This window comes from Callithrix jacchus, chromosome 20 (assembly GCF_049354715.1).
Source record: "Callithrix jacchus isolate 240 chromosome 20, calJac240_pri, whole genome shotgun sequence".
Classification (NCBI taxonomy): domain Eukaryota; kingdom Metazoa; phylum Chordata; class Mammalia; order Primates; family Cebidae; genus Callithrix; species Callithrix jacchus.
The window spans coordinates 7,034,710-7,057,870 of NC_133521.1; the positions used below are offsets into that span (position 1 = coordinate 7,034,710).

A 23,161-nucleotide genomic window follows, 5' to 3' on the forward strand; every position below is an offset into this window, starting at 1 on the left:
CACAGGAAGCTGAGGCAGGAGAATCACTTGAACCCAGGAGGCAGAGGGTGCAGTGATCCGAGATCACCCTACCTACTGCACTCCAGCCTGGGTGACAGAGCGAGACTCCCTCTCAAAAAACAAGAAAGAGATTATAAAAAAGAAAACAAAATCACTTCCTCCCTGAAGTCATCTGCCTGCCCCAAGATTCTGTGGGTCTTGGTACCTCTGTTTACTGTGACACTGATCAAATTTGCGCATGTCAATCCCCAGCAGTCCCTAAACCTCCACTACAGCACCACCCCGCCATCATTTGGGAAAAGAGCATTGCATTTTCTGAGAACTGCTTTGAAGACAACAACCTGTGCTTGCATGCAGATGTCCTGGCCTGTTCCTGAAATAGCCCATCCTACTGCCTGTCACCAACTCCAGGGACACTGCTGTCTCCATTAGGGGAGTTGGGTATCTCATGGGGACTGATACCCTCCCTTCAGAGGCCAGCGATGGCCTTGGCCCATTCCAATACGAAGCTCCAGGACCAGAATCCAGTTAAGCACCTCTCCCCACCCCCTGCTTCTTGCCCAACTGCTCTCCACCTCCTCTCTGGGGCTCGGGGACCCTCTCTGCCTCAATGGCGATCAGTTGCTTAGAATCAGAAATGCTCGCTTTAGTTGGGATTGTTTTCCCCACCTGAAGCAGTTAAGAGGTTCTATTTTTAAACTCCTTGGTTTCTGTCTGTCTCGCTCAGAGGGTGGCTAGTGCTCCAGGACTCTGCTCAGGATAAATGCTTCATCTTTTGCTCTTCTCTCTCTCCTCGAGTTTTATGCCATCACCAATATCATCCTCCCCCTGGAGCTGTCAGGGAAGCTGGGGTCGTAATTCTTCCAGGGAAGGCATTAGAAAGAAAGAAATTAAGCTCAATCAAAGTGTCGGGTCTGAATTGTTTGTGTGTGGAGGTGCAGGTGAGAGGAGCTTAATAAGACTACCTCTGTGCCTCAGTCTTCCCCGTCTTCTCTCCCCACCCCCACCCCACCATACTGTAGGCCCTTCTGGATCATAACCTTTATTAGCTGACCAGAGGAGCTAATCAAATAAACTAGTCCCAATCCTCTATTAGAGGCCAGTCATAGCAGCAGCCTCAAGAGGATAGATGTAGTTACAGGAAACACACACACACAACACATACACACACATATACACACTCACATACACACACGCAAACATACAAACATATACATACACACACATACACACGTATACATACACACCTACACAAAAATACATGCACATATACACACATACACATGCATACACATACATGGATACACACACAAACACATACACACACAGAGACATGCATATACACAGTTATGCACACATATGCATACACACTGATACACACACATACACACACACATACAAAAACATACACACCCACACATATATACACATACACACACACACACACACACACACACACAACAGCCACTGAAGTCTTTATAACACAACAGCACAGGCTAAAGCTTTTCCCCAGTCGTCTTGGTCAGCTCCTCTCTGCCAAAGTTTCCTGACCCACCTTAATACTCGCGAGGCCGAAGTAGATTCCTTTAGCTCAGACCTGTCCTCCGGTCTCGAGACCCTGATATCTTGCTATCTGTTTGCCATTGATATGTAATATCTCAAAGGAACCTCGAATTCCACATGTCCTCAACTGACCTCACTACCCCTCCCCACCATTCAGTTCTTCCCCCAGCAGTGGCAGTGCATAACATAACCAGAAATCTCACAGAAATCTGACATCACCCTCCACACCTCTCTCCCCACTATGCATCCTAACCCATCGCTAAGACCTAAGGATTTCACTCCTAGATAGCTCTCAAATCCATCTAGTGTCCTTTAACCTCACAGTCATAGCCCTCATCCACCTGCCTTTATCCCTGAGCCTGGTGGCCGTCACAGCCTCGCCAGCGTCTGCCTGCTTCCATTCCTGTTCCCATCCAGACCTCCCCCTTCCCCACAGCCCCATGACATTCTGGAGATGTACAGACAATCATGGCACTCCTCTGCTTTCAATCTTCCCACAGGGGCCCACTGCTCTCAGAATGAAGGCCCAAGTCCTCCCCCTGGCCTTCCAGGCCTTCCACAGTCTGATTCCTGCCACTCTCCAGCCTCATCCTGACCTCTTTCCCACTCCTACTTTTAGGGCAACACTATGCCTTCCCCAGTCCTTCCAGTGCTTCCACAGATTCATGATATTTTCCAGCCTGGGGTATTGCCCATGCTGTTCTTTCTGCCTGGAATGTTCTCTCCCCACCCAATCTTGGCCTAGCTAATTCCCAACTTCAAATCTCAGCTCAACATCACACTCCCTGAGAGCTCATTGTTTTTCATGAGGCATTTGCTTCATAGTATTTATAACTCTTTGCGATTATGTAACACCATGTGATTGTTGAATTAAGGTATGTCTGTTAGCTTGAGGGCAGGGGCTGTGTCTGGTTCCTGATGTAGTCTCGGCCCCTGGAACCATGTCTGGCTTATTGTAGGGGCTCAATAGCTGCTTTTATATAAATACATAGGACCTCCTAAGAACTCTGACAAGTAGGATTTTATTATCCTCCTTCATATATGTCTCTCAAATAATCTATGACTTACCCAGGTCACACACTGTTTGTAACAGAGACAAGCTTTGAACAAGGCCTAGATGCCTCCAAAGCCCATTGCTCCTGATCAGTATTTATACTGCCTTGTCCCTCTTTATTCATGGGAACTATAGGCCAGGAATGTCCCGAGATTTCCTTCCTCCTGACTAAACAGTACTCATGCAGGAGGAGAGGGTAACAAACCCCACAGAGCCAGGGTGTAGATGTCAAGATGTACACAAATCCCACAGAAAAAGCACTTGCCTTCCTGCCCACTGAGCACACCACCGTATGGACACACCTTTTGTTGATCTTATGAAAAATAACTAACATTTACTGCAAATGGCCAAAAAACATAGGAAAAAATGCTCAACATCACTAATGATCAGAGAAATGAAGATCAAAACCACAATGTGATACTACCTCACTCCTGCAAGAATGACCATAATCAAAAAGTCAAAAAATGATAGATGTTGGCGTGGATGCGGTAAACAGGGAACACTTCTACACTGCCAGTAGGAATGTAGAGTAGTACAGCCTCTATGGAAAACAGTGTGGAGATTCCATAAAGAACTAAAAGTAGAACTACCATTTGATCCAGCAATCCCACTACTGGATATGTACCCAGAGGAAAATAAGTCATTATACGAAAAAGATACTTGCACTCACGTGTTTATAACAGCACAATACACAATTGCAAAAACGTGGAACCAACCCAAATGCCCATCAAATGAGTGGATAAAGAATCTGTGATATATATATATATATATATACATATATAATGGAATAATACTCAGCTATAAAAAGGAATGAATTAACAGCATTCATAGCAACTTGGATTAAATTGCAGACTATTATTCTAAGTGAAGTAACTTAGGAATGGAAACCCAAACGTCATATATTCTCACTCATAAGTGGGGGCTAAGCGATGAGGATACAAAGGCATAAGAATGACACAGTGGACTTTGGGGACACAGTGGGAAAGGGTGGGAAAAGGTTGAGGGTTAAAAGACTACAAATCAGGTTTAGTATATACTGCTCAGGTGTCTCACAAATCACCACTAAAGAACTTGTGTAATCAAACACCACCTGTTCCCCAATAGCCTACAGAGATTAAAACAATTAAGAATAATAACTAACATTTGCTGAGTGCCCACCGTGTGCCTCGCACCATCTTAAGTGTCTCCCATATTCCTTTAACTAAGCCTCACCACCATCTGATGACTTGGACATTAATATTATCTCCATTTTTCAGAGGAGAAAACTGAGTCCCACACAAAAAAGTAAATAACTTGCTGAAAGCTACACAGCTGATGAGGTCAGAGCTGGAATACAAACCCAGACAGGGTATGCTTCAAGAGCCCACATTTTCAGCCATCGCTTCAACTGGAGGAACATACCTGGCTGTGTTGTCTACAGCTCTGGACAATCAAGATGCCCAGTCTGCCCCTAGATGAAGCTGTCTGGGTTTGTATCCTAGCTCTGCCCTGATCAGCTCTGCAGCTTTCAGAAAGTTATTTATTTTGTGTGTGTGGGCCTCGGTTTTCTTATGTGAAAAATGAAGAATCCTCTCTCCATGGGGCATTAAATGTTGAAACTAGTGACACAAGAAAAGTCACTATTGTCAATGCCTCTGAAGGTGGGATCCCAAAGGCACTGTCATCTGTTCCTGTCCTCTAGAACCCCTAGCTCAGAGCTGTCCTCCTGCTCCCTGTCTTTTCCTGAGCTCGCTTCTTTAGCCCTCACTTCGATGCTGTGTGCTGCCCAAGGGCAAAGAAAGAAATCCCTTTTCTGCCTAAAATAGCCAATTTCTGTTCTTTGCAACCAGAGTTCTCATAGAACTTCCAGTTGAGGCTCAAATCATGGACTATGGCCTTTGAGGTTCTATGGCAGGTTTTCTTATACTTGGAAATTAAGCCAACATTCTAACAAAAAAGAGGCAGCAGTGAGCTCAGTACCTGTCACAGGGAAACTGAAGGAGGTAGTGGAGGGTGGACAGGGGCCTCCTCAACCAGGTGGGGGATCAGGGATGAACAGCCCAGGAATGGGCATGAGAAAGATAAGAAGGTGGATGCTCACATTCAAGGGGGCAAGCAGATTCAAGAGTGGCAATGGGCAAGGAGGGACAGCAGACAAGCGGGCTTTGGCAGGGTGAAAGGCCAAATCAAAATGAGTCCAAGAGTCAGACGGGCAGGCTCTACAGTGGGTACAGTTTGTATAAAGGCCTTTGCGAGGCCACCTTCATCATCCATGCAGAAGTCAGGCAGAAACACAGTGTGCTACAATGGGCTGTCACCATTATAGCAGAAAGTGAAGGATGCAGTCAGTCACCAGATAGCCTCCCTCCCAGGCATCCTATGGAGAGGTGAACGTGTTAGCCAATATGAGCAGGATGCCCCTTTCTCCTGCAACATGCACTGATGCTAATTACACTTCTCAGATCAACTCGTCAGTATTACCGAAGTAACATCATTTGTATAATCAGATTTCACTATGGGAAATAATAAGTGACCTGATTCCCCCTCCCACATTCCACTCCGCCCTGAAAACCACAATCAGGGAAGGATGAGATGCTGATTCAGCAGATGTTGATCCACCACCTCTATGCCATCACCCATGCCAGGTGTTGGGAGCAATTGTTTACAAAACTGGACTACAAATCAAAATCACACATAGGACTTGTAAAACTGCAGAGAGTCTAGACCCAGCCCAGAGCTATTGGATCAGAATATTAAGAGCAGGAACCAGCAAGTGCATTTCACACACATTAGTGGGTGAAGCTACTGGGTGAAGAATAGATGAGGCCGGAGATTTAGCAAGGTAGGGTGGGATGCAGGACAGATTATAAGGGGCCATGACAAATACCTTATATTTTATTGTAAGTGAGCAGGAAAGCCATGTGGAAGTTTAGCAGATGAACACCATGATCTGACTCACATGCTGTGGCTGCGGTGGGGAGAACAGATGTAGGGCAACAAGAAAGCAGTCCAGGAGACAAATGAGGTGACTGCCATTGTCCAACGGGGAGGTGATGGTGGCCTGGATCAGCTGGCTGTTGGGTTTATTTTAAAGATAGAGCCGATATGACTTTGCTGATGGGTTGGATACCGAGTATAAAAGAGAAAGAGGAGTTCAGGATGATGCCAGAGTGTCTGGTCTGGGCTACCAGAAGAATGGGGTTACCATTAACTGAGATGGAAAAGACTTTGGCAGGAGCAGCTTCCGAGACGGAAGACCAAGGGCTCCATTTTACACATGTATATCTGAGTTGCATGTTAGCCCTGTGAGTGAATATGCAGAATGGAGAGTTGGGTATCAGAGTTTAGGGTTAGGATAGAGGCTGTGTGGTCCTTTAACTTCCTGTGCTATTTTGCAATTTTCATTTAGAAATCCTCCACCTCCTACACACACACACACACACACACACACACACACACACACACAATCGCTGATGCTTAAATGAATTCCACTCTCCAACTTGATGAGGGAGAAATGACTTAAACCACCAATCAGAACCTGAATTGCCTTTCCATAGAAATGGATTTAGAGATTGGCATGAGATTCCTTCACAATTCCTTCCACAGAAGATTCCTTTTCTTCTGCAGAAAAAAAAGACAGATTTGTAATATAATTAAATAACAATACCAGAATCCATGAGCATGAGAACTTTCTAAAGACTTTTGGGATGGAGGATTTGAAGCAGAAACAATGAAAGGATTGAAGCTTCTGCAGCTACATTGTGACTGTGAGGAGTGAAGGGAGCTGAGTGCATGAGATAGACAAAGACCAGGCAGGCATGAGTGATGAAACTATGTCTGCAGTGATCTTTGTCTCTCATACTTACTTTCCTGTTACATGAACCACCAGTACATTTTCTTCCAAAGGAAAAAAGAAAATACTTCCAGGTGATTCTGATATAACAGGTCTGTGGACTGGTATTTGGCAATAACTATGTTCTATATATGGTCCTATGCCATCGCTACACAAGCGTGTTGTGCAAACCCATAACATGGGAGCTTGTTAGTGTTGGAAAATCTCAGGCCCAAGCCCATATCGAAAGGCTGAGAATCTTCCTCTTAATGAGACCTCCAGATGATCTGTATGCATGAATAAGCATTATTAGGCCACAAGGAGCTTGTGCTCTTCTGCGGAAAAAAAGACACATTTGAGATATAATTAAATAACAATGCCAGGGTGCACGAGCATTGGCAACAATTGCCTTGGGAGCAACAGTAATAACTACTCTACTATTTACTGTGCACTAACTCTGAGAAGGAGCTGCCCATCTCACTATCAGTTGGCTCTACAGCAATGCAAAGAGATACCAGCTGACTAATGGTATGGATCCAGCCATAGCTGGCATACAGCTGTGAACGAAGAAGAGCCTTTGGAGCATGCTCCCGAGGCATCTCACAATTCTGACAAAGACCAAGACATGCTCAAAATTATGTTACACCGTTCAGTAAATTACAGACCTTTGCTTTTGAACCCCTGTGGAAATTCTAGTTCCCATTTTCATAGGTAATGACTTATCAATCTTAATAGAACTAGACATTATTGCTCAATTTATTTTAACAGATGAGGAAACAAAAGCTCAGAAATGTTAAGCTCTCTACCTAAAGTCACACAGCCAGGAAGTAACCAGCCCCTTCTTTTGATAACAGATGCTCCCAGATAAGGCTACCTTTTCCCAACTCCATCTCCACCCTCACCTGGCTCCATGCTTGGCCAATTAGCTCATTTCTTTTTCTGTGACCATAGGGATTGGTTGTGGGAATGCATATGACTTCGAGTTAGTTGAGTATCAATCATCCGAGGAATTTTTGCTGGCACTGTGGGGAAGAAAAGTGTTCTTTTCCTAATGGAGAAACTAGCCAAGGAGAATGTGAGTCTGTTATTGCTGGAGTCAAATTGTCACAACTGGGGACCTAGAATTAAGCCTGCATGTGAAAAAAAGACTGATTTCTGATAACATGTTTAAGCACCCAGATTCAGCCACATCTGAATTCAACACCTGTTAGATTTTTTGGTTCTGGGAGCAAATTCTTTTGGGCTGGTGGTACTGAAGCCGGTTTGAGTTGAGTTTCAGCCATCTGAAACCACAAGAGTCCTGAGTACAGTTATAAAGTCAGCCTTCAAAACCAGCTCTGCTTCAAAGTCTGCTCTCTTCATCAGTGCTTGCTACTCTCCCATATAACAGGGGTGAAATCCAAAGGTCATGAGAATTGAGTTGGACCATGAGGCACTGACAGTGGTGTGGGAGTGGCTTAATGCAAAGGAAATAGCCAGCCAGCCCCTAATTCTACTTTCTTATCCTTCTCTGTACTGCACTCTCTTCTGCCGGACGTGGGTGAGGCAGGCTCCCCGCCTGGTTTTTCTACAAGACCTGCAGAGCCGAGCTGCTTCTGGGCAGGCATGCAGCGATTCTGAGGTCAGCATTGTCGAACCAATGTTTTGATTGACAACTCCAGGCCACCTGTGTATTTCTGTGGTGGATATTTTACAGTGTGAGGATAAATACCTTTTCTCAGCAGCTTTGGACTCGCATTGCTGCTATTTCTGCCCCCACTGCTCCCTTCTCCCATCTTAGGGAGAGTCAAGAAGCTGCCTCTGCCTGGTGCACGACTTTTCAGGCCTCACTCTCATCCCTGAGTCCTCACTACATCACCCACTTCTGCTCCATGTCGAGCAACTGCTCCAGGAATGACATCCAGGCTGCTTTTCACCTCTGCCCCAGACCAAAGTCCCTCTGCTCCTTGTTCTCCTTATTTCCTGCTTGTCTGTTGCAGGATAACTTCTGCAAGAAAAAATTCAATAATTCACAGCTAACTTCAGTTTTCCCTAGCTCAATCACATGCTTGAGCTGAATTATGCAATTTTAACAGCAGATATTAACAAGCAAAAGACCCATTTATTGGGCATGTGGCTAAGAGATCAGTTTACCAGCCCCCATCCTTGAGCTCACAGCTCCTGGTGCACTTCTGGGTGACACATTTAATGGCTCCCCTGGACCTCGGCTCCTCCTGAGTTCCCGAGGACAGGGACTAATGAGGAGATAGCTGTGCTCTGATGGAGCAGAAGCTCTGAGCTCTGGGAATCAGGACTGGATGGCTGGTTTGTCCTTCCATCATTCATACACGAATCAAGCCCCTATTATTCTAGGCTCTCTTCTAACCACTGGGAATACATTAAGGCCCAAGACAGCAAGGTTCCTCTCCCCAGGGAGGGAGAGAGGCTGTAAACAAGTGAACAGATAAATGAGCATTTCCCAGGGTCACGACTACTATAAGGAAAATGAAGCAGGGCAGTATGATAGAGCTCAGCTGGTAGAAGAATTGTCTTAATATCAGACAGAGTGATCAGGATGGCCCCTCACTGCACAGATGACTTTGTAGCTCAGATACAAAAGCAGAGAAAGAAATGGCCACAGCAGTAAGTGGGAGATGGAAGAGTATCCCTTGTCCATAAAGTATCAACAGATGCAAAGGTTCTGGGACAGGACACAGCTTGGCATATTCTAGGAACTAACAGAAATCCAGAATGAGCTACTTTGCAATAGAGAAAAACAATAGAGGATGAGGTCTTAGAGGTCAGCAGAGGCCCCATCGCGGAAGTTGTAGAGACTACTATAATGAATTTTGGTTCACACTGGATAGTTTTAAGCAGAAGGGTCACTTGGCTTGGTTTACATTTTGAGAAGCTCACTCTGGAAAGTGAGGAAAAAATGGGTTAAGAAGAGTCCAAAGAAGACTCACAGTCAGGCTCATGCATGTAATCCCAGTACTTTGAGGCAGGCAGATCACTTGAGGTCAGGAGTTTGAGACTAGCCTAGCAACACAGTGAAACCCCATCTGTACTAAAATACGTGTGTGTGTGTGTGTGTGTGTGTGTGTGTGTGTGTGTATTAGCCAGGCGTGGTGGCACATGCCTGTAGTCCCAGCTACTGGGGTGGCTGAGGCAGGAGGATTGTTGGAACTCAGGAGGCGGAGGCTGCAGTGAGCCAAGATCAAGACACTGCACTACAGCCTGGGCAATGGAACGAGACTCTATGTCCCCACCCGCTCCCCACAAAAAAACAAAGAAGACTCCCATTAGATCTCTAAGAACTAGCCACCAATGGCTTTTTCTGTGGGCTGGGGTTATAAGGCAGGATGCTGGTGACAATGCAAATTAAGCTGGAAAGGCAGACACTAAGAACCTCAATGCTGTCTGTGGAGTTTTGCATTGCATAGACTTTGAATTAGAATGGGCCCCTCGAGGCTGTGTGGTGTCACTTCCAGGGGAACAGACCTGTTTCTGCTCTCAGCCTGTATCCCAACTTTTCATGACAGAGACAGGGACATATTTAGGCAATCAAGAAAAACATTGCAAGCTTCACAGCCTCAAAGAGAACCACTGTCACTCACTTTGATGCAGAGGGTCATTGAGACCCACATGCTGCCGAACCTCCCAAGTAACCCCCCCACTTGGGAAGCATCAAGAGCTCAGATGCAGAGGAAGAAAACACACCAGACACCCAGATGTCACGTGAGGATGAACCGTGAGTTCGCACCCACAGCTCAATTGGTATTGCTAACATGCCCTCTCCCTCAGCAACTTCAGAATAAGTAAATAATCCATCTACCTGAAATGAACTCTAAAAAGAGAGAAAGAGAGAGAGTATTTGGAACATTGCTGAGACCTAAATTGTCCAACTTTGATCAAGATGAGTTAGTAAAATAGCAGGCTCCTCATCGGCTGCATTTTAATGCCAAATTTGGAGCCACTCAGTCATTATAAAATCATCTGAACTTCTCAGCAGAAGTACACATTGGGGAGTTTATTTTTGAGTCTCTCAGAATACAAAGGAGAGTCTTTCCAATACAAGATGTGGGCAGAGCACACAGCTTCCTTTTAAATGAGGAGGAAGAAAATGCCCAGTTGCCTCTCCTTTGTTAGTAATTCCCGCTTCCCTCTTTGAAAGTTTCCCTGGAAGTGTACAGTAACTTCTGATGACGGAAGAAAAGGCTCTTCAGCCTCACCTGAGTAAGCAGGTTGCTGCAGCTAGCAGAGCATTCCAGAGAACCCTTTGTTGGGCTGAACTCCCAGCTGGACCTGGGTCTGAGAAATTGAGAGGGGAGAGTGAGTCTTAGATTTTATTTAGAAGAAACCACCTGAGCCCATTCCACTCCATGATCTGCAGTAGAACCCAAAGCTATGATGGGATTTCAGAGTTCATTCTGCTTTCAGCTAGAACAAAAACCCAGTGACCTTATGGCCATCCATGAACAAGGAATTACCAGCCCCCTCACTGGTCAAGACCCTGTATGGCTACTGTTTACATCTGGCCAGTGTGCCAGTACCACGGGAAAGCCTGCTAGTTAGGATCCTGTGATCTTTGTCACCTACCACCATCACTAAGGCTGCAATGCCCACTCACTGTCATAAGCTGAACGGCTTAATCCTGGATTAAACAACTAATCAATCAATACTGAATCCCATTATTAAATGCTGGTGGGGAAAGGACAGTGTCCCTCTCCTTTAAGGAAAATAAAATATGATCCCTGCCCTCTAAGGCGCTCACAGTATGTTGGGCATGGGGACAAACAGCATACATAAATGACTTGTACTATAGGATTGACTCCAGACAATAGGTACAATGCAATTCCATTCCAAAATTAACATTCAGGGGAACAGCGAGGATTTACAGAGGAGCACAGTGGCAAGCCTGCACCCTAGAATCTCAGAATCCCATGAGTCACACTTCAAAAGTATTACACATGTAATTCCTTATTCATTCATTCAAGAAACACTTTACATACTGACTGTATTCTAAACAGTGTGCTAGGCACTGGGGACACAGCTATAAACAAGGCAGAGAAAACAGATACTTTGTGGAGTTCCCAGTCTTGTGGGCCAGGCAGATGTACTCACAATGCAACCAGGAATCCCTCCATCCATCTGTCCACACAGTCATGTGCTCACTTTCTCATGCATTCAAGGAACATTGAAAGAGCATTTACCACTCCTGGCACTGTGCCAGGCACTGGGCACACTGTGGGGAGCCTGCAGATGAGGATCTGATCCTCTTGGAGCTTAGCATGCAGCAGAGATATGGTCGGGTGTGATCTGAATAGGAGAATTCAGGTGGTCAGCAGAGAACAAGCTGATGAGTAAGGGTCGAGGAGGACTTTGCCAATAAAGTATAGGGTATACGAAGGGTTATACAGAGCTCAGAGCTCTGAGGTCAGGTTGGAGTCTGCTCAGATGAAGCACCCTTATCCCTCACCCTACACCCCCCTCCTTGAAGTCTTCAGAGCTTAGCAGGATGAACAAAGATCTCCCTAGGCTCTGGGCTGTGGCCACATGACCAGAAGACCTCTGTTTAGAATCACGAGGCTCTCCTTCCTGACATCAGCAGTGCTGTGCTTCCTCACTGCCTCCTGAAGTGCAGGCAGCCTCATCGATGCACAGCAAAGCATTTTCCCAGTGAGAAAACGTAGCAACAAATCCAAACGCCAACCCATACAACTGATCCTGGTCTGTTTCTCATTGTCCCTGCTCACTGCCTTCTCAGGATCACAACCTGGACTTGCTGGGGACAGGCTGGGATGAGAGTGAAATGGGAAGAAGAGATCAAAGCAAGTGCGGGTACCTAGAAAGATCTCCCTCTCTGCCCAAGGTCTGGGAGCACTTCAGCATTGTTCCTGCCACTGTTACAGAGGGATGGGGAGACAGGAGGGACTGAGAGGTTCAGGAAGTTCCCTGAAGGGCACTTTCATTGGCTGTGTTCATATCCTGCAACTGTGCCAGGCACAATTTGGGTTAGCTTATGACACAATCGCAGGACACCTGCTCTGTGCCAGGCACTGAGTAGGAGGCACAGGGACAGGCAAGATGAGGAAGACACAGTTCTTACTCTGGAGGCTCACCCTCGACAGGGACACAGGCATGCCAGTAGAGCTCTTGTTCTGATGGGAGAGCCTGCAGACACACAGAGAACATTCATCTACAATGGTCGATGCAAATATAAAAGCAAAGGGATGAAGAGGAAAGACATTTAGTGGGTAAAATCTCCCGTTCTTGTGGTTGACGTAGATGAGGATAGGATAGTGTGCAGGAACAAAAAAGAACACAGGATCCTTTTCCTACTTTCCCCATTCAGGTTCGCTTGCTCTCTGGTTTCGGTTTTCACATCTGTTTGATGCCGCTGGGAATCCACCCAGATGTTCCTGTATGTCCTCTTTCTGTGACTGGGATACGCCAGGTATCCATCGCTCCCTAGTGTTGCTCCACTTATTCAGCACCTACTGTGTGTCAGGCAGTGATGATCACTTTCTGGACCTTTTAGCACAGTCTTCACAACTACCCTGTTGTAAAGGCATTGTGGTTCCCATTTAAAATGCGAAGACGCTGAGGATCACGGGGAATGTGTATGTATTGGCTATGCAAAGAGATTGAGAGACCTTTGTAATTGCCCCTGGGCAATCCCACCAGGCCCCGCCTTTTTTTTTTTTTTTTTTTTCTCGGAATTAGCTCAAAGGGATGTGCCTGAGTTTTCCATCTGTTTGACCTTGGGTTCCAGGGCACCACTGCTCCTGCTCCCCAACTTCCTCACCCAGAGTCAATATTAGGTTTCAATGTTTTGTTTGAAAGCCTGTGGAGGTGACTAGGCCCAGCACCTGCAGAAGGTGGGTGGCTGGACACCAGGAGGAAGGCTTAGACTCACCAACACTGATCAGAAAAGTAAGACCGCCTGGAAGTAACACGAGACGTCTTCCAGCCCACCTCTCGCATTTGTGAAAGTCCCCTGAAGTAAGGCTTAGATTCGGGAAGAGTATTCTAAGGTATCATATGAAGCCAGAGGCCAAGTGCTGGGCACACGTCCGCAGCGTAGGGTCCTTCGTCTTCCACTGGGTCCAAGCGGCCCAGGACCCAACCTACAACCTGTGACAGAGTCCCACGCCTTCCCTCCACCCTGCACCATCCGCCACCACCACCCCATTAAGGCAACAATTAGGGAACGGGGTGAGGCTCCCTCTCCATCTGGGTAATTATGTTCTCATTAGGAGCGGATGCCCCTGGGCTCTGAGCATTTAGCGCTCCAGTGCAGCTTGGAAGGCGCGCTCCCAGCTCGGCTAACGGTAGAAGCAGCGGCTGGGGAGCAAGCGAGCTGGGGGGCCGGCGCGGGGCCCAGAGCATCCGGGCGCTGCTACGCAGACAGCAGAGACCACAGTGATCACCCTGGGCTCCTCGCCTGCGCGGCTCCCCCGCGCTTAGCGCAGTGTGGAGAACCGGGGCGGAGTAGCCAGGTCTGGGCTCGTTGGGTCCTAGAAGCCTCCCTGAGTTCCTCTCACCGTACCTTTAAGCCTGACTGGGTGCTGGAAACGCTACACAGAGTAAGACATAGCCTCTGCCCTTGGGAGAACTGGCGAGGTGCGGGGAAGGAGGAGGCAGGCTGGTAATAGAGGCCACACACTCCAAAGAGGGAGGCTGGAGAAGAAAGGCATGGAAGTCTTCTCCAAGGAGGTGACCAAGATGACCTGGGCTGGGGAGGAGCCTTTGGAACCAGGATAAGAATGAATGAGGAAGTGGCCTTGGAACCCCTACAGACTCTGATCCGTAGGATTTTATTTTAGGTGAAAGCAAGAGGTGGGGCCCAGATCCGCAAGAGCCCAAAGGATTCTAGGCATTAAAGGATGCCACTGTGAGGTGTAGGTTTCAGAATCGGTCCCCTCCCTAACCTCTGGCTGGGGGCAGGAAGGTAGTCTCTACCTAGTGTCCCTCCTTTTCCATCCCCCTAAGGCCTTGAACCTCCAGGTCCCTGGGGAGAGCTATCCACAGCCCCACTCAGGCCACTGGGAGGCTCAGGCCTGATGGTAAGGGCAGTTTGGGAGACATGGAGCCCCACATCTTACGAAAGCCCTCTGGGGCAGCTCACCAAGTTAGCACTTAAGTGCTGTGTGGGCTGCCTCTGCCCTGTGGAACCCACACAAAGTAAAAGACAAGCCCAGCCCCAGATGTCTCCCTTCCCAACTAGCATGAAACAAGGCCTGGTTGGAAGATGCAAAAGGGGCGTTGAAACTCAGGGAAGCAATGCTTGTGCTGGGTGGACAGAACACCTTCCCAGAGGAGGCAGCCTTTCAGCTGGGCTTCTTGGGTCCTCAGCAAGACAGGATTTTGCAAAGTGAAGGAGAGAAGGGATGCTTGAACTTCAATCAGAACAGCAGGTGTGGAGGCATAAAGACAACAATGGCAGATGAAGTCATCCAATGGCAAGGGAAGGAGTCAGCAGGTGGAGAAAGAAGAGGGAGTCTAGAGCTCAATTAAGAAGGGTCTCCACTACCAAGTCTGGACATTGTGGGAGGCAGGAATCCTTTCCCAGGAAGGAGGTCTGCAGAGCTACAGCAGAATCAAAGGAAAATCAACCCCTCTCCTTCCAACTTGGGGACAATTTGCTCCCACTGTACTCACCTTCCAGGCTCCAGAGCTGGGGATCAGGAGAGAGCCCCAGTTCTGGGATGCACAGGTTTTCCCTGATCTGTACCCTAGCCAGAGGCCTAGCACTCCAGGACTCACCCAGGCAAAAGAATCTGCAGACTCCTGGTCTGGAGTACAGGAGGGCTGGATCCACAGAGCAGGAGGAACTCTGGGAGATGTTTAGATTTTTCCCTGTCTTGATTTGGATGGGAAAATTTAGGGCCTGAGAGGGGACTTGCCAAAGTCACTCCACTGGCACAGAGCCTGGTGGTCCCACAGAACAGGAAGCCATGGAGACCAGAACCCTAGTGGTTCTCGCCCTAAGGAAGAGAGGTGACCCACCCACCTGCAGCCCAGCGAGCACCTTCCGTTCAGGGGCAGCTTCCTTGAGCAGTGCCTTTTCAACCTGCGGGACCCCAGACCCTCGCGCCTAAGCGCACCCTACTGACTGTAGGGTCTCCACGTGCCAGGAGGGCTGACTGTGCTCCAGCAGAGCTGCTGGGTCGAGCTAGTTTTGTTGCCAAAGGCTCCAACTGTCTCCGAGAGTGCTGAGAAAGCACGTCTCTTAGTTAAAAGCACAGTTTTTCTTTTAAATCCCTTTAAGGCCCTTTATTCTTTCTCATTCCCACTTCCCTGGGGCCTGACAGGGTAGAAGGGAAACTATTGGACCGAAACAGAAAAGTACTGGGTCCACTCCTTGCCGGGCGAAGTCCCTACCAGAGATAGGAGCGGACCCGGAGCCACTGGGCTGCGAGGGCTCCCGCAAGAGCTGCTCCGAGGCTCTCCCGATTGCACGCGGAGAAGAGCGAGCCCGGGTTTCAACAGAGGCCCTGTGCTCCGTGAATTTCTAACTCGAAGGAGCCACTGGGATACATCCATCCGAGAAACGTTGCTTATTTTTCTATTATTAACTCTCCCTTCTCCCCACGCCCCTGGAGAAAATTAAATTCATTCCTGAATACTGAGCCAGGAAAAAGTTTCTCTGAAATGAACCACAACTGCAGGGACCCACCCGGCTGCAGCTCCCAGCTCCCCGCCCTTGGCTCTAGGCTGCTCCCGACCTCCCCGCTGCTGAAGCAACTGGGTCAGCCTTAAAACGAAGTCGTTTATTTCAATTTTGCTTTCACATTATGTTCCGATACAATCAAGACTCCTGGACGAACCTCTTGAATGAAGTCCTGTGAATGAGCAGATTCATAGGTCCTGGGCGCCAGAGTATGCGGCGGGTGGACTCCGGATTCAGAGGCGGTATATAAAACTTATGCTGCTTCGGGAACTGCCGGGCAGACACCGTGGGAGACATCCAGGGACAGAAGGCGTGTGGCGTCTGCCGCTCCAGGCAGGATGGTTTGGGTCCTCAAACTGGAACTATTCCTGATGCATTTGGAACGCAAAGAAAAAAATCAAACTTCGCTCCCGGGCGGGCGGCCGCAACTGGCCTAGCAGGATTTCCGCCACATTTCTTTTGCCCCAAAGCTGTGAACACAGGCGAATACAGTGCTGGCCCCGGCCTGGCGCAGGAAGGAGCGCAAGGCCGGCTCTGAGATGAAGCCCTCGCGCCCAGGCCTTTCTCTGGTTGCGTTCCCCGAAGTCTCCTGCCCCTCCGAACCTCGCCCTCAGGCACCCCCGACCCCCAACCTCGCAGCTGGAGAAGATGCCGAGTTTAGAAAGCTATTTCAGAAAAATAAAAGTCCCACTTCGACTTTATTGGATTAAAGCAAAATTAAATCTTGGCTATTCACACGTATGTTACAGAGGAAGAGGAAGCGTCCGGAAGAAGCTCCGTGGCGTTTCATGGAGCCACAGAGCACGACGGCATTGACAAGCATCAGAACATCAAGCAGCCTTAGATTTCACGATCACTCCGAATAGGACATAGAAATACGGAAACACAGCCAGTTTCCACTGGGAAGAGTTCTTCGTGTACAAATGATATATATTCATATTTTTAAACCAGTCACCACTAAGGGTGAGTCCTTTCTCTGCTAACAAGTAGCCGAGGATTCAAAGTATCTTCAGCTAATTAACTTGAGCGGTGTTTTAAGAAGAGCAACACTTGCCAAATTAAAACTACCTCCCCCATCCAAATAATAAATAAATAAATAAAAAACTTACCCCCTCTCCAAATGGAAAAAACGGTTGGGGGTGGGGAATATATTAGATTTCAGTAGGTAGAAGAATTCAGAGGGGGCTTGGGAGAAAGATTTCAGATTATGTAGCGAAATACATAGTTTCTTTAAATAATTTGCAGGGAACATGAAGTTGGGGATAAGAAACAATGACAAGGCAGTCTCTTTCTTGATTACTGTAACTGGCATGGGGAGGCTAGTTTATTTTTGGAAATGGGAGTGCGCAGAGCTAAGCGGAATTTATTTCTCCTAATAAGGAAATGGACAAAGTTGTCCCACCGCCGGGCTTGCACCTTTTTACTCAGATACAGTTAGGGAACCTGTAGGAAGTTTCAAGTCGTGCTGCTTTCTCGCCCTCTTAATTTCAGCCTCTTTCTCACTCCCCTTCCTGGCTTCGCCCTCTCCCTGCCTCCCTTCCGGCTATGAGCCAGTCAGAGAGGAAACACGAGGAATCCAGAGAAGGTCGAGTACTTCCAGCCCCCCATCAAGTTTCCCCGCTCTAGCTTGAGGTATGCTCGGTCGCCTTTCTCCATTTGGATTAGGACTCCGTTGCTGGCGGCCTCCCGGGTCACGTCCTGATCACCAGCGAAGGCTGAAATCACTGGCCACCCGTTTAGCATGAGGCTCACCTGAGAAAGAGAAAGGCCCGATTCAGAGGCGCAACCTAGGCAGGCACCGAAGCTGCGGTGGAGTGAACCTCCCCGCACTCGGCTAACATCCTGTAAGGCCTGGAAGCATGGAGGGGTAGGGGGACGAAAGGAGGAAAGGGGCTTTGCAGCTTACTGCTGAGGCTCCAGTGAGGCGAAAGACCTAACACCTGGGTGAGAGGAAGGATCTGTTCCCAAAACGGGAGTTGCTCTTATTCCAGATTCTCAAATGAGCGCTCCAAGTGAATCTGGACTGTGCTCTATGATCCAATTTAATAAACCCGTGAGGTGGCTCTAGCGACCTGAGACCTTTGACCTCTCTCCGGTTTCCCCTCAGCCTCAAAAAACAAACAACAAACAAAAACACCCAGCAACTCGAGGTCCCTCCAGCGCTCCCGAAAAAACAAAAATGAACAAACAAAAAGCCCCTGATCCCGCCTGGTCCCAGTTATCAGGACACAGTGGAGAAGACACTGTGATTTCTGATTAGAAATTTCGCTCCCAGCGGCACTCCGTATTTCCTCTCCAAACCACGGGCTCAATTCCCGCCCCCATCCAACCGCGCCCGCCACTGCCTGGTTTTGCCCTTGTGGTGGCAGCGTCAGCCAAGGGCCTGCGCCCTCTCCCCAGCTGTGTGTCCCGCTTCTCTGGGCGCCCAAGGGAAATCTGGACACCTTTAGGTACCTGGAGAGCAGGCGAGTGCTTGCTGGGACAAGGCTGGAGCCGGGAGAGAGTGGCACTAACGCCCCCTCCCTCCCTCTTCTCTCCTCCCCTCACCCTCCAGGACCAAACGCTGCTAGCTCAAAAACCCAGAATCAGCATAGGGTGGGAATTGGGGGCAAGTGGGGAAAACAGGTGCCCTGTCCGTGGTGCTGAAGACAAGCACACTAGCAGCCTCCTAGGCTTCCGAGCTGGGGCAAGGGATCGGGGGTACTGTCGACAGTACTTCCCGGGGAGTCTCGGAAGGTTCCCCAAGTGGCAGCTGTATGGGGCGCTAACAACAGCTGTTACAAGGAAGTCGCTGCAGTCCAGCAACCCTTCGGAGGCTCCCAGAAGGCGGAGGCAGAAAATTCTGCCTCGGGGGGTTACGGGGCTGGATCCCAAGAGCCAGAGACAGGGATAGCAGAGGGCAGCTGAAGCCGCAGAACTGAGAGGCCCCGCTATTTGTCCCTCCAAGCAGCCCGAAGCACATGCAGCCGCCGCTTCTGTCTTCCACCTCCGAACAGCCCGAGCACCCCTACAGCCAGTTACCCCCTACGGGGCCAGGGCCCAGCCCGAGGCAGCAGCTGACCTGGATGGTCTGTCTGTTGTAGACTTTTACCACGTGGAAGTTAAAACTGTAGATCCCTTTGCGCGGGGCGATGAAAGTGCTGCGTTCTGAATCAAAGTTGTTCCCAATGTTCACTAGTACCTACAACGAGACGGGAACGAAGGGGAGCGGGCAGGAATCGGTCCCGGACTGTTGTCCCTGCGCCTCTGCAGAGCCCTTGGAGAGGACCGGGCATCGGTCTTCCATCCACCCCTCCCTAACCAGCCCAATCTGCACGCCGCGGGAGGACAGAGCACTCACCTGGTCGAAGTAGATGATCATGGTGCGATTACTCATCTCGGACGGCTCGTGGTTGGTGCTCCTGATGGCGGAGAAAGCGACCTTGGCGCTGCCGGAGCGCACAGAGATGCCCAGGGCTGTGCCCGTGGGGTCCGACGTGGGGTTGGAGTCGCACACCACCAGGCACTTGCCCTCCAGCACGATGGGCTCCGTTTCATTCTGCCCGCGGGCCGGGCCCGCCAGCCACGCAGCCCCCAGCAGCAGCAGCTCCACGACGCCCAGCATCGCGCCGCCGGCGCCCACCCCGCCCCCCACCCCCGGGGCTGCTTGCGCCAGCTGCCCCCCCGCCCCAGTCCCGCTCCGAAGCCCCCTCCTCAGCTCCCTGCGCAGCTCCGCCGCCGCCGCTCTGGACGCTACTGCTCTTCCTCGCACTCCGGGACGAGCGTCCCCTTAGCGCAGTGTTCCCGGAGCCCCGCCCGGGCCTCAGGGGTGCCGCGGCTGCCCAGCCGCACTTGGATGCATAGCCGCTACTGCTCGGTCCCGCTGCTGCCGCCGCCTCCTGCCCGCACCCGCCGCTGCCGCCGCCACCGCTGCTCTGAATTATTGATGCAGCCGGCGCCGCAGCCGGAGCGGGCGGAGAGCGCGCGCCGGGCACAAAGGCGCGGATCGCGGCCTGGCCCCGCCCCCCGCCGCCTCCCGGCCCGCCTCCCTCCACGGCCCCGCCCCCGCCCCGGCGGTGGCCACGCCCCTCAGCCAATCCTGACGCCCCGCGCTCCCCACCGAGCCAATAGTGGCGCTGTCCGCGCGCGGCCACCTGACCCCGGGCGCCGTTGTTATTAGGCGCGGCGAGGCGGGCGGCGCGCGGCAGCAGGGTTGGGCTCTGGCCGGGAGTCGAAGAAGGGAGCGCGGGCGGGGAGCGCGGGCGCGCGCCCGCGTCCGCGCCCGGAGGGTCCGCCGTGGCCGCTCGCTTTCTCGCCTCCCGCCTGGAGCCTCGATCCTGTTCCGCCCCCTAGGCCCTCTCGCCCGCCCCCCTCGTCGGCCCTCAGGTAGGAGGCGGCACGCGCCGGGGTCGGGAGTGGAACCGCTGAGGGCTGCGATGAGCCCGCCCGCGTGTGGGCGCGCCGGGTGGGAGAGGAGCGCCCCCCAGCGGGCGCGGGCGCGAGGGCAGCCGGCGCGCGGGGCGAGCCAGCGCAGGGTCGCGGCGGCCGGGTTGCTGGGCGCGTGCGCGCGCGGCGGGGCGGGGCCTGCGCGGCTCCGGGTAGGCGCACGTGGTGCCCAGGAGCCGCTGGCCTGGCATTCGCCGCGGGGACTCGGTGCGGAGTCGGGGCGCCAAGCGTCTCCGCTCCCCGTGCCCCAGCTGGCGGCCGCGACGGCGGAGCTTGACCTCTCACTCTCTCCTGCCTCCCGCAGCGACTGCCCCGCCGGCCGCGGGGGTCAGATCCAGCGGTCCTTCATTCATTTCTTCATTTGTTCACTTATTCAGGAGAGATCACTGAACCGGTACGGAATACCGGGTACTGAGCTGGGTGCTGAGGACGCGGGGCTGAGCAAAAGCAGCCGAGGCTAGCCTTCGTGCCCCTTAAAATCCAGCGTGCGGGGCGGTAACAAGTACTGCTTTTCTATTTTGCACTTAAAATTTACATTTTGTATTCATACTTTTTATTTACTGTGCACCCTTAAGGCGTGCTTTATTCGCACGTACCTGCACAGCCTTTCCTTGAGTGTAGACACCAGATCCTGAGATTTATGGGCAATTTTTCGAGAATAATTTTTACCCTAAGTGGATATTCGCCCCAAGTATGGACTTGGAACTACACACACCTAGTCAAAAACGTGAAAGTCAAAATGCAGCTTCGCCAAGTTTCGGGGAGAGTGGAGAGCTGCCGAGATTGGGAGAGGAAGGGCGCGCTCCAGGCGTTCCAGCCCGGGTGCGGGAGATACCAGCCCTGAAGGGTGAACGCGGGCGGGTAACCTGGCAGCGGGAGGGCGAGCGGACCTGTCAGTCAAGTCCAAAGCAGAAGCGCGGCTCCGGACCCCAGGCTGAGGCTGGCTGGAACGCTGCCCACCGGCTCTAGGCGCTCGGGTCCCCGCCGGGCGACCTTGAACCTGGCGTGCTCGGTGAAGCCAGCACAGCCTCGGGAGCTGTAGAGACGCGGGACACAGGCAGAGCGTTCCTGCCCTCGGCCTAGGGGCTCGCCTCTGGCCCGGCTGGCCATTCCCAGAGCACGCTGTCCCCCAGCTTTGGGATCGCCAGCAGCCACGTCTATGCTTCTAGATCTCTTTTTTTTTTTTTTTTTTTGAGATTTCATTTATAGCTGTTTAAGGAATTATATGGAGGAAATCTCTCCTCCGACCCCTGCCTCGGTTGTGAGCCCTGCCGGGTCGCTGGATGGGCCAGGAGGAAAGGAAGGGGCGGGGAAGAAACAGCAATTTTACTTTGAATTTAAATGACACAAAAATATTTTTTTCAACTCAGATTTTTCTGAGACATCCCCAGAAAACGTTGCCAGCTGTGATTACATCTAATGTGAGAGCAGGCACTAATTTAAGAGGTGAGAGCTGAATAATGAGACTGCATCCTGGGTAGCGGCCAAGACTGGCAGCTCTGGCCGCGCGCTGAAGGGGACCGTGAGGGGCACCCTTATAGAACCAGCCCCTGGCGCCCTGGGGGCTTCTCAGTGCCCTGGTGCTGCGTTTTCCATCACTCCAAGGTATTTACTGGGTACCTCCTGAATGTTGGGTTGCAATCAAGAGCAAGAGATGGGGGCAGTGAAAGAACCTGTTTTCAGGAGCTCACAAGCAGCGTTACAATTACCCAGAGGGAGGTGGTGGCCAGCCTCCTCCTCAGCACTTCATGCTGACGCTCGGGTGGGCATTGCCCAAGCCTGAACTGCCATCTATATGCCAGTGGTTACCCATCTCGTATTTTCAGTCTTAGCCTCTCTGGTTCAGACTTGTCATTCTAAGGGCCCTGTTTCACTGACTCGCAGTCTCCTCCCTCCCTGCCTTGCAAACCCAGCCCCTTCCTTTTTCCCTGTCGCACTGACAACAGCTGCACCCATGCAGAGGTGAAAACTCTAAAGAACTCCATGTCTAACCTAACTCCCTCTCTGTGTCCTGTTGCTTGAGCCATTCTCATTAGGCTGCCAGAGTTCATCTCCTAATTTTTCATCCAGGAATTGGTGAAATATCACCTCCTGGCTCTCCCATACTGTTTATTCTTTCATTTGATGATATCTGTTAAGTGCCCTGAGTAACTTCCACTTCCCTCCCATATAAGTGAGATTTCACATTGATTACTCCTTTGGCTTTCCCTGTCCCTTGTCCACATAGTATGTGTTCAAAATAATGAATGTTAATAGACACGTGATTTTCTGAACTGTGAGGATTAAATGAAATCCTGTATATAGGAAGGAAAATCCATTAGAAACCTTAAAAGCAGTCATGTTCGTTTTTGCTATTGTCACATCGTTAGAGTCCGAATTCTTTTAGCTAGCTGCAAGTGACAAAACCGACTTAAACTGGCTTAAGGACTTTATTTGGTTGATGCAAAAAGCCTCAAGTTAGGTCCTGCCATTTAAGGTAGGGCTGGATCTCTGGATCTATCAATCAAGGTTACCAGGATAAGTTTCACAGTTGTGGCTCCATTTTCAGACAAGTTGTTTCCATATGATAGCCTCGTAGAACGTACTACCAGCTTAGTCCTAGCAAGAAAGAAGAACACATATTCTTCAATATTTGCAGCTGAAGTCCCAGGTC

At 50.4% G+C, this 23,161-nt stretch overlaps 2 protein-coding genes across 33 annotated transcripts in view; one reads left to right on the top strand and one right to left on the bottom strand.

Moving 5' to 3' along the window:
• Positions 1-16,168: 16,168 nt before the first annotated feature.
• Positions 16,169-19,999, bottom strand: CBLN1 (cerebellin 1 precursor). The gene is made up of 3 exons (XM_002760927.5): positions 19,424-19,999; positions 19,145-19,264; positions 16,169-17,835 (listed from the first exon to the last, which is right to left on the bottom strand). Exons 1-3 carry the CDS (start codon positions 19,685-19,687, stop codon positions 17,638-17,640), a joined length of 582 nt encoding a protein of 193 aa, XP_002760973.1. The 5' UTR covers positions 19,688-19,999; the 3' UTR covers positions 16,169-17,637.
• Positions 20,000-20,265: 266 nt separating this feature from the next.
• Positions 20,266-23,161, top strand: part of LOC128930265 (uncharacterized) — a 54,758-nt gene continuing 51,862 nt past the window's right edge. For all 32 annotated transcript variants that reach the window (XR_013530159.1, XR_013530153.1, XR_013530154.1 and 29 more), the window contains exon 1: positions 20,266-20,448. The gene's annotated coding sequence lies outside the window, so the exon portion shown is untranslated. The remainder of the gene's footprint in view (positions 20,449-23,161) is intronic.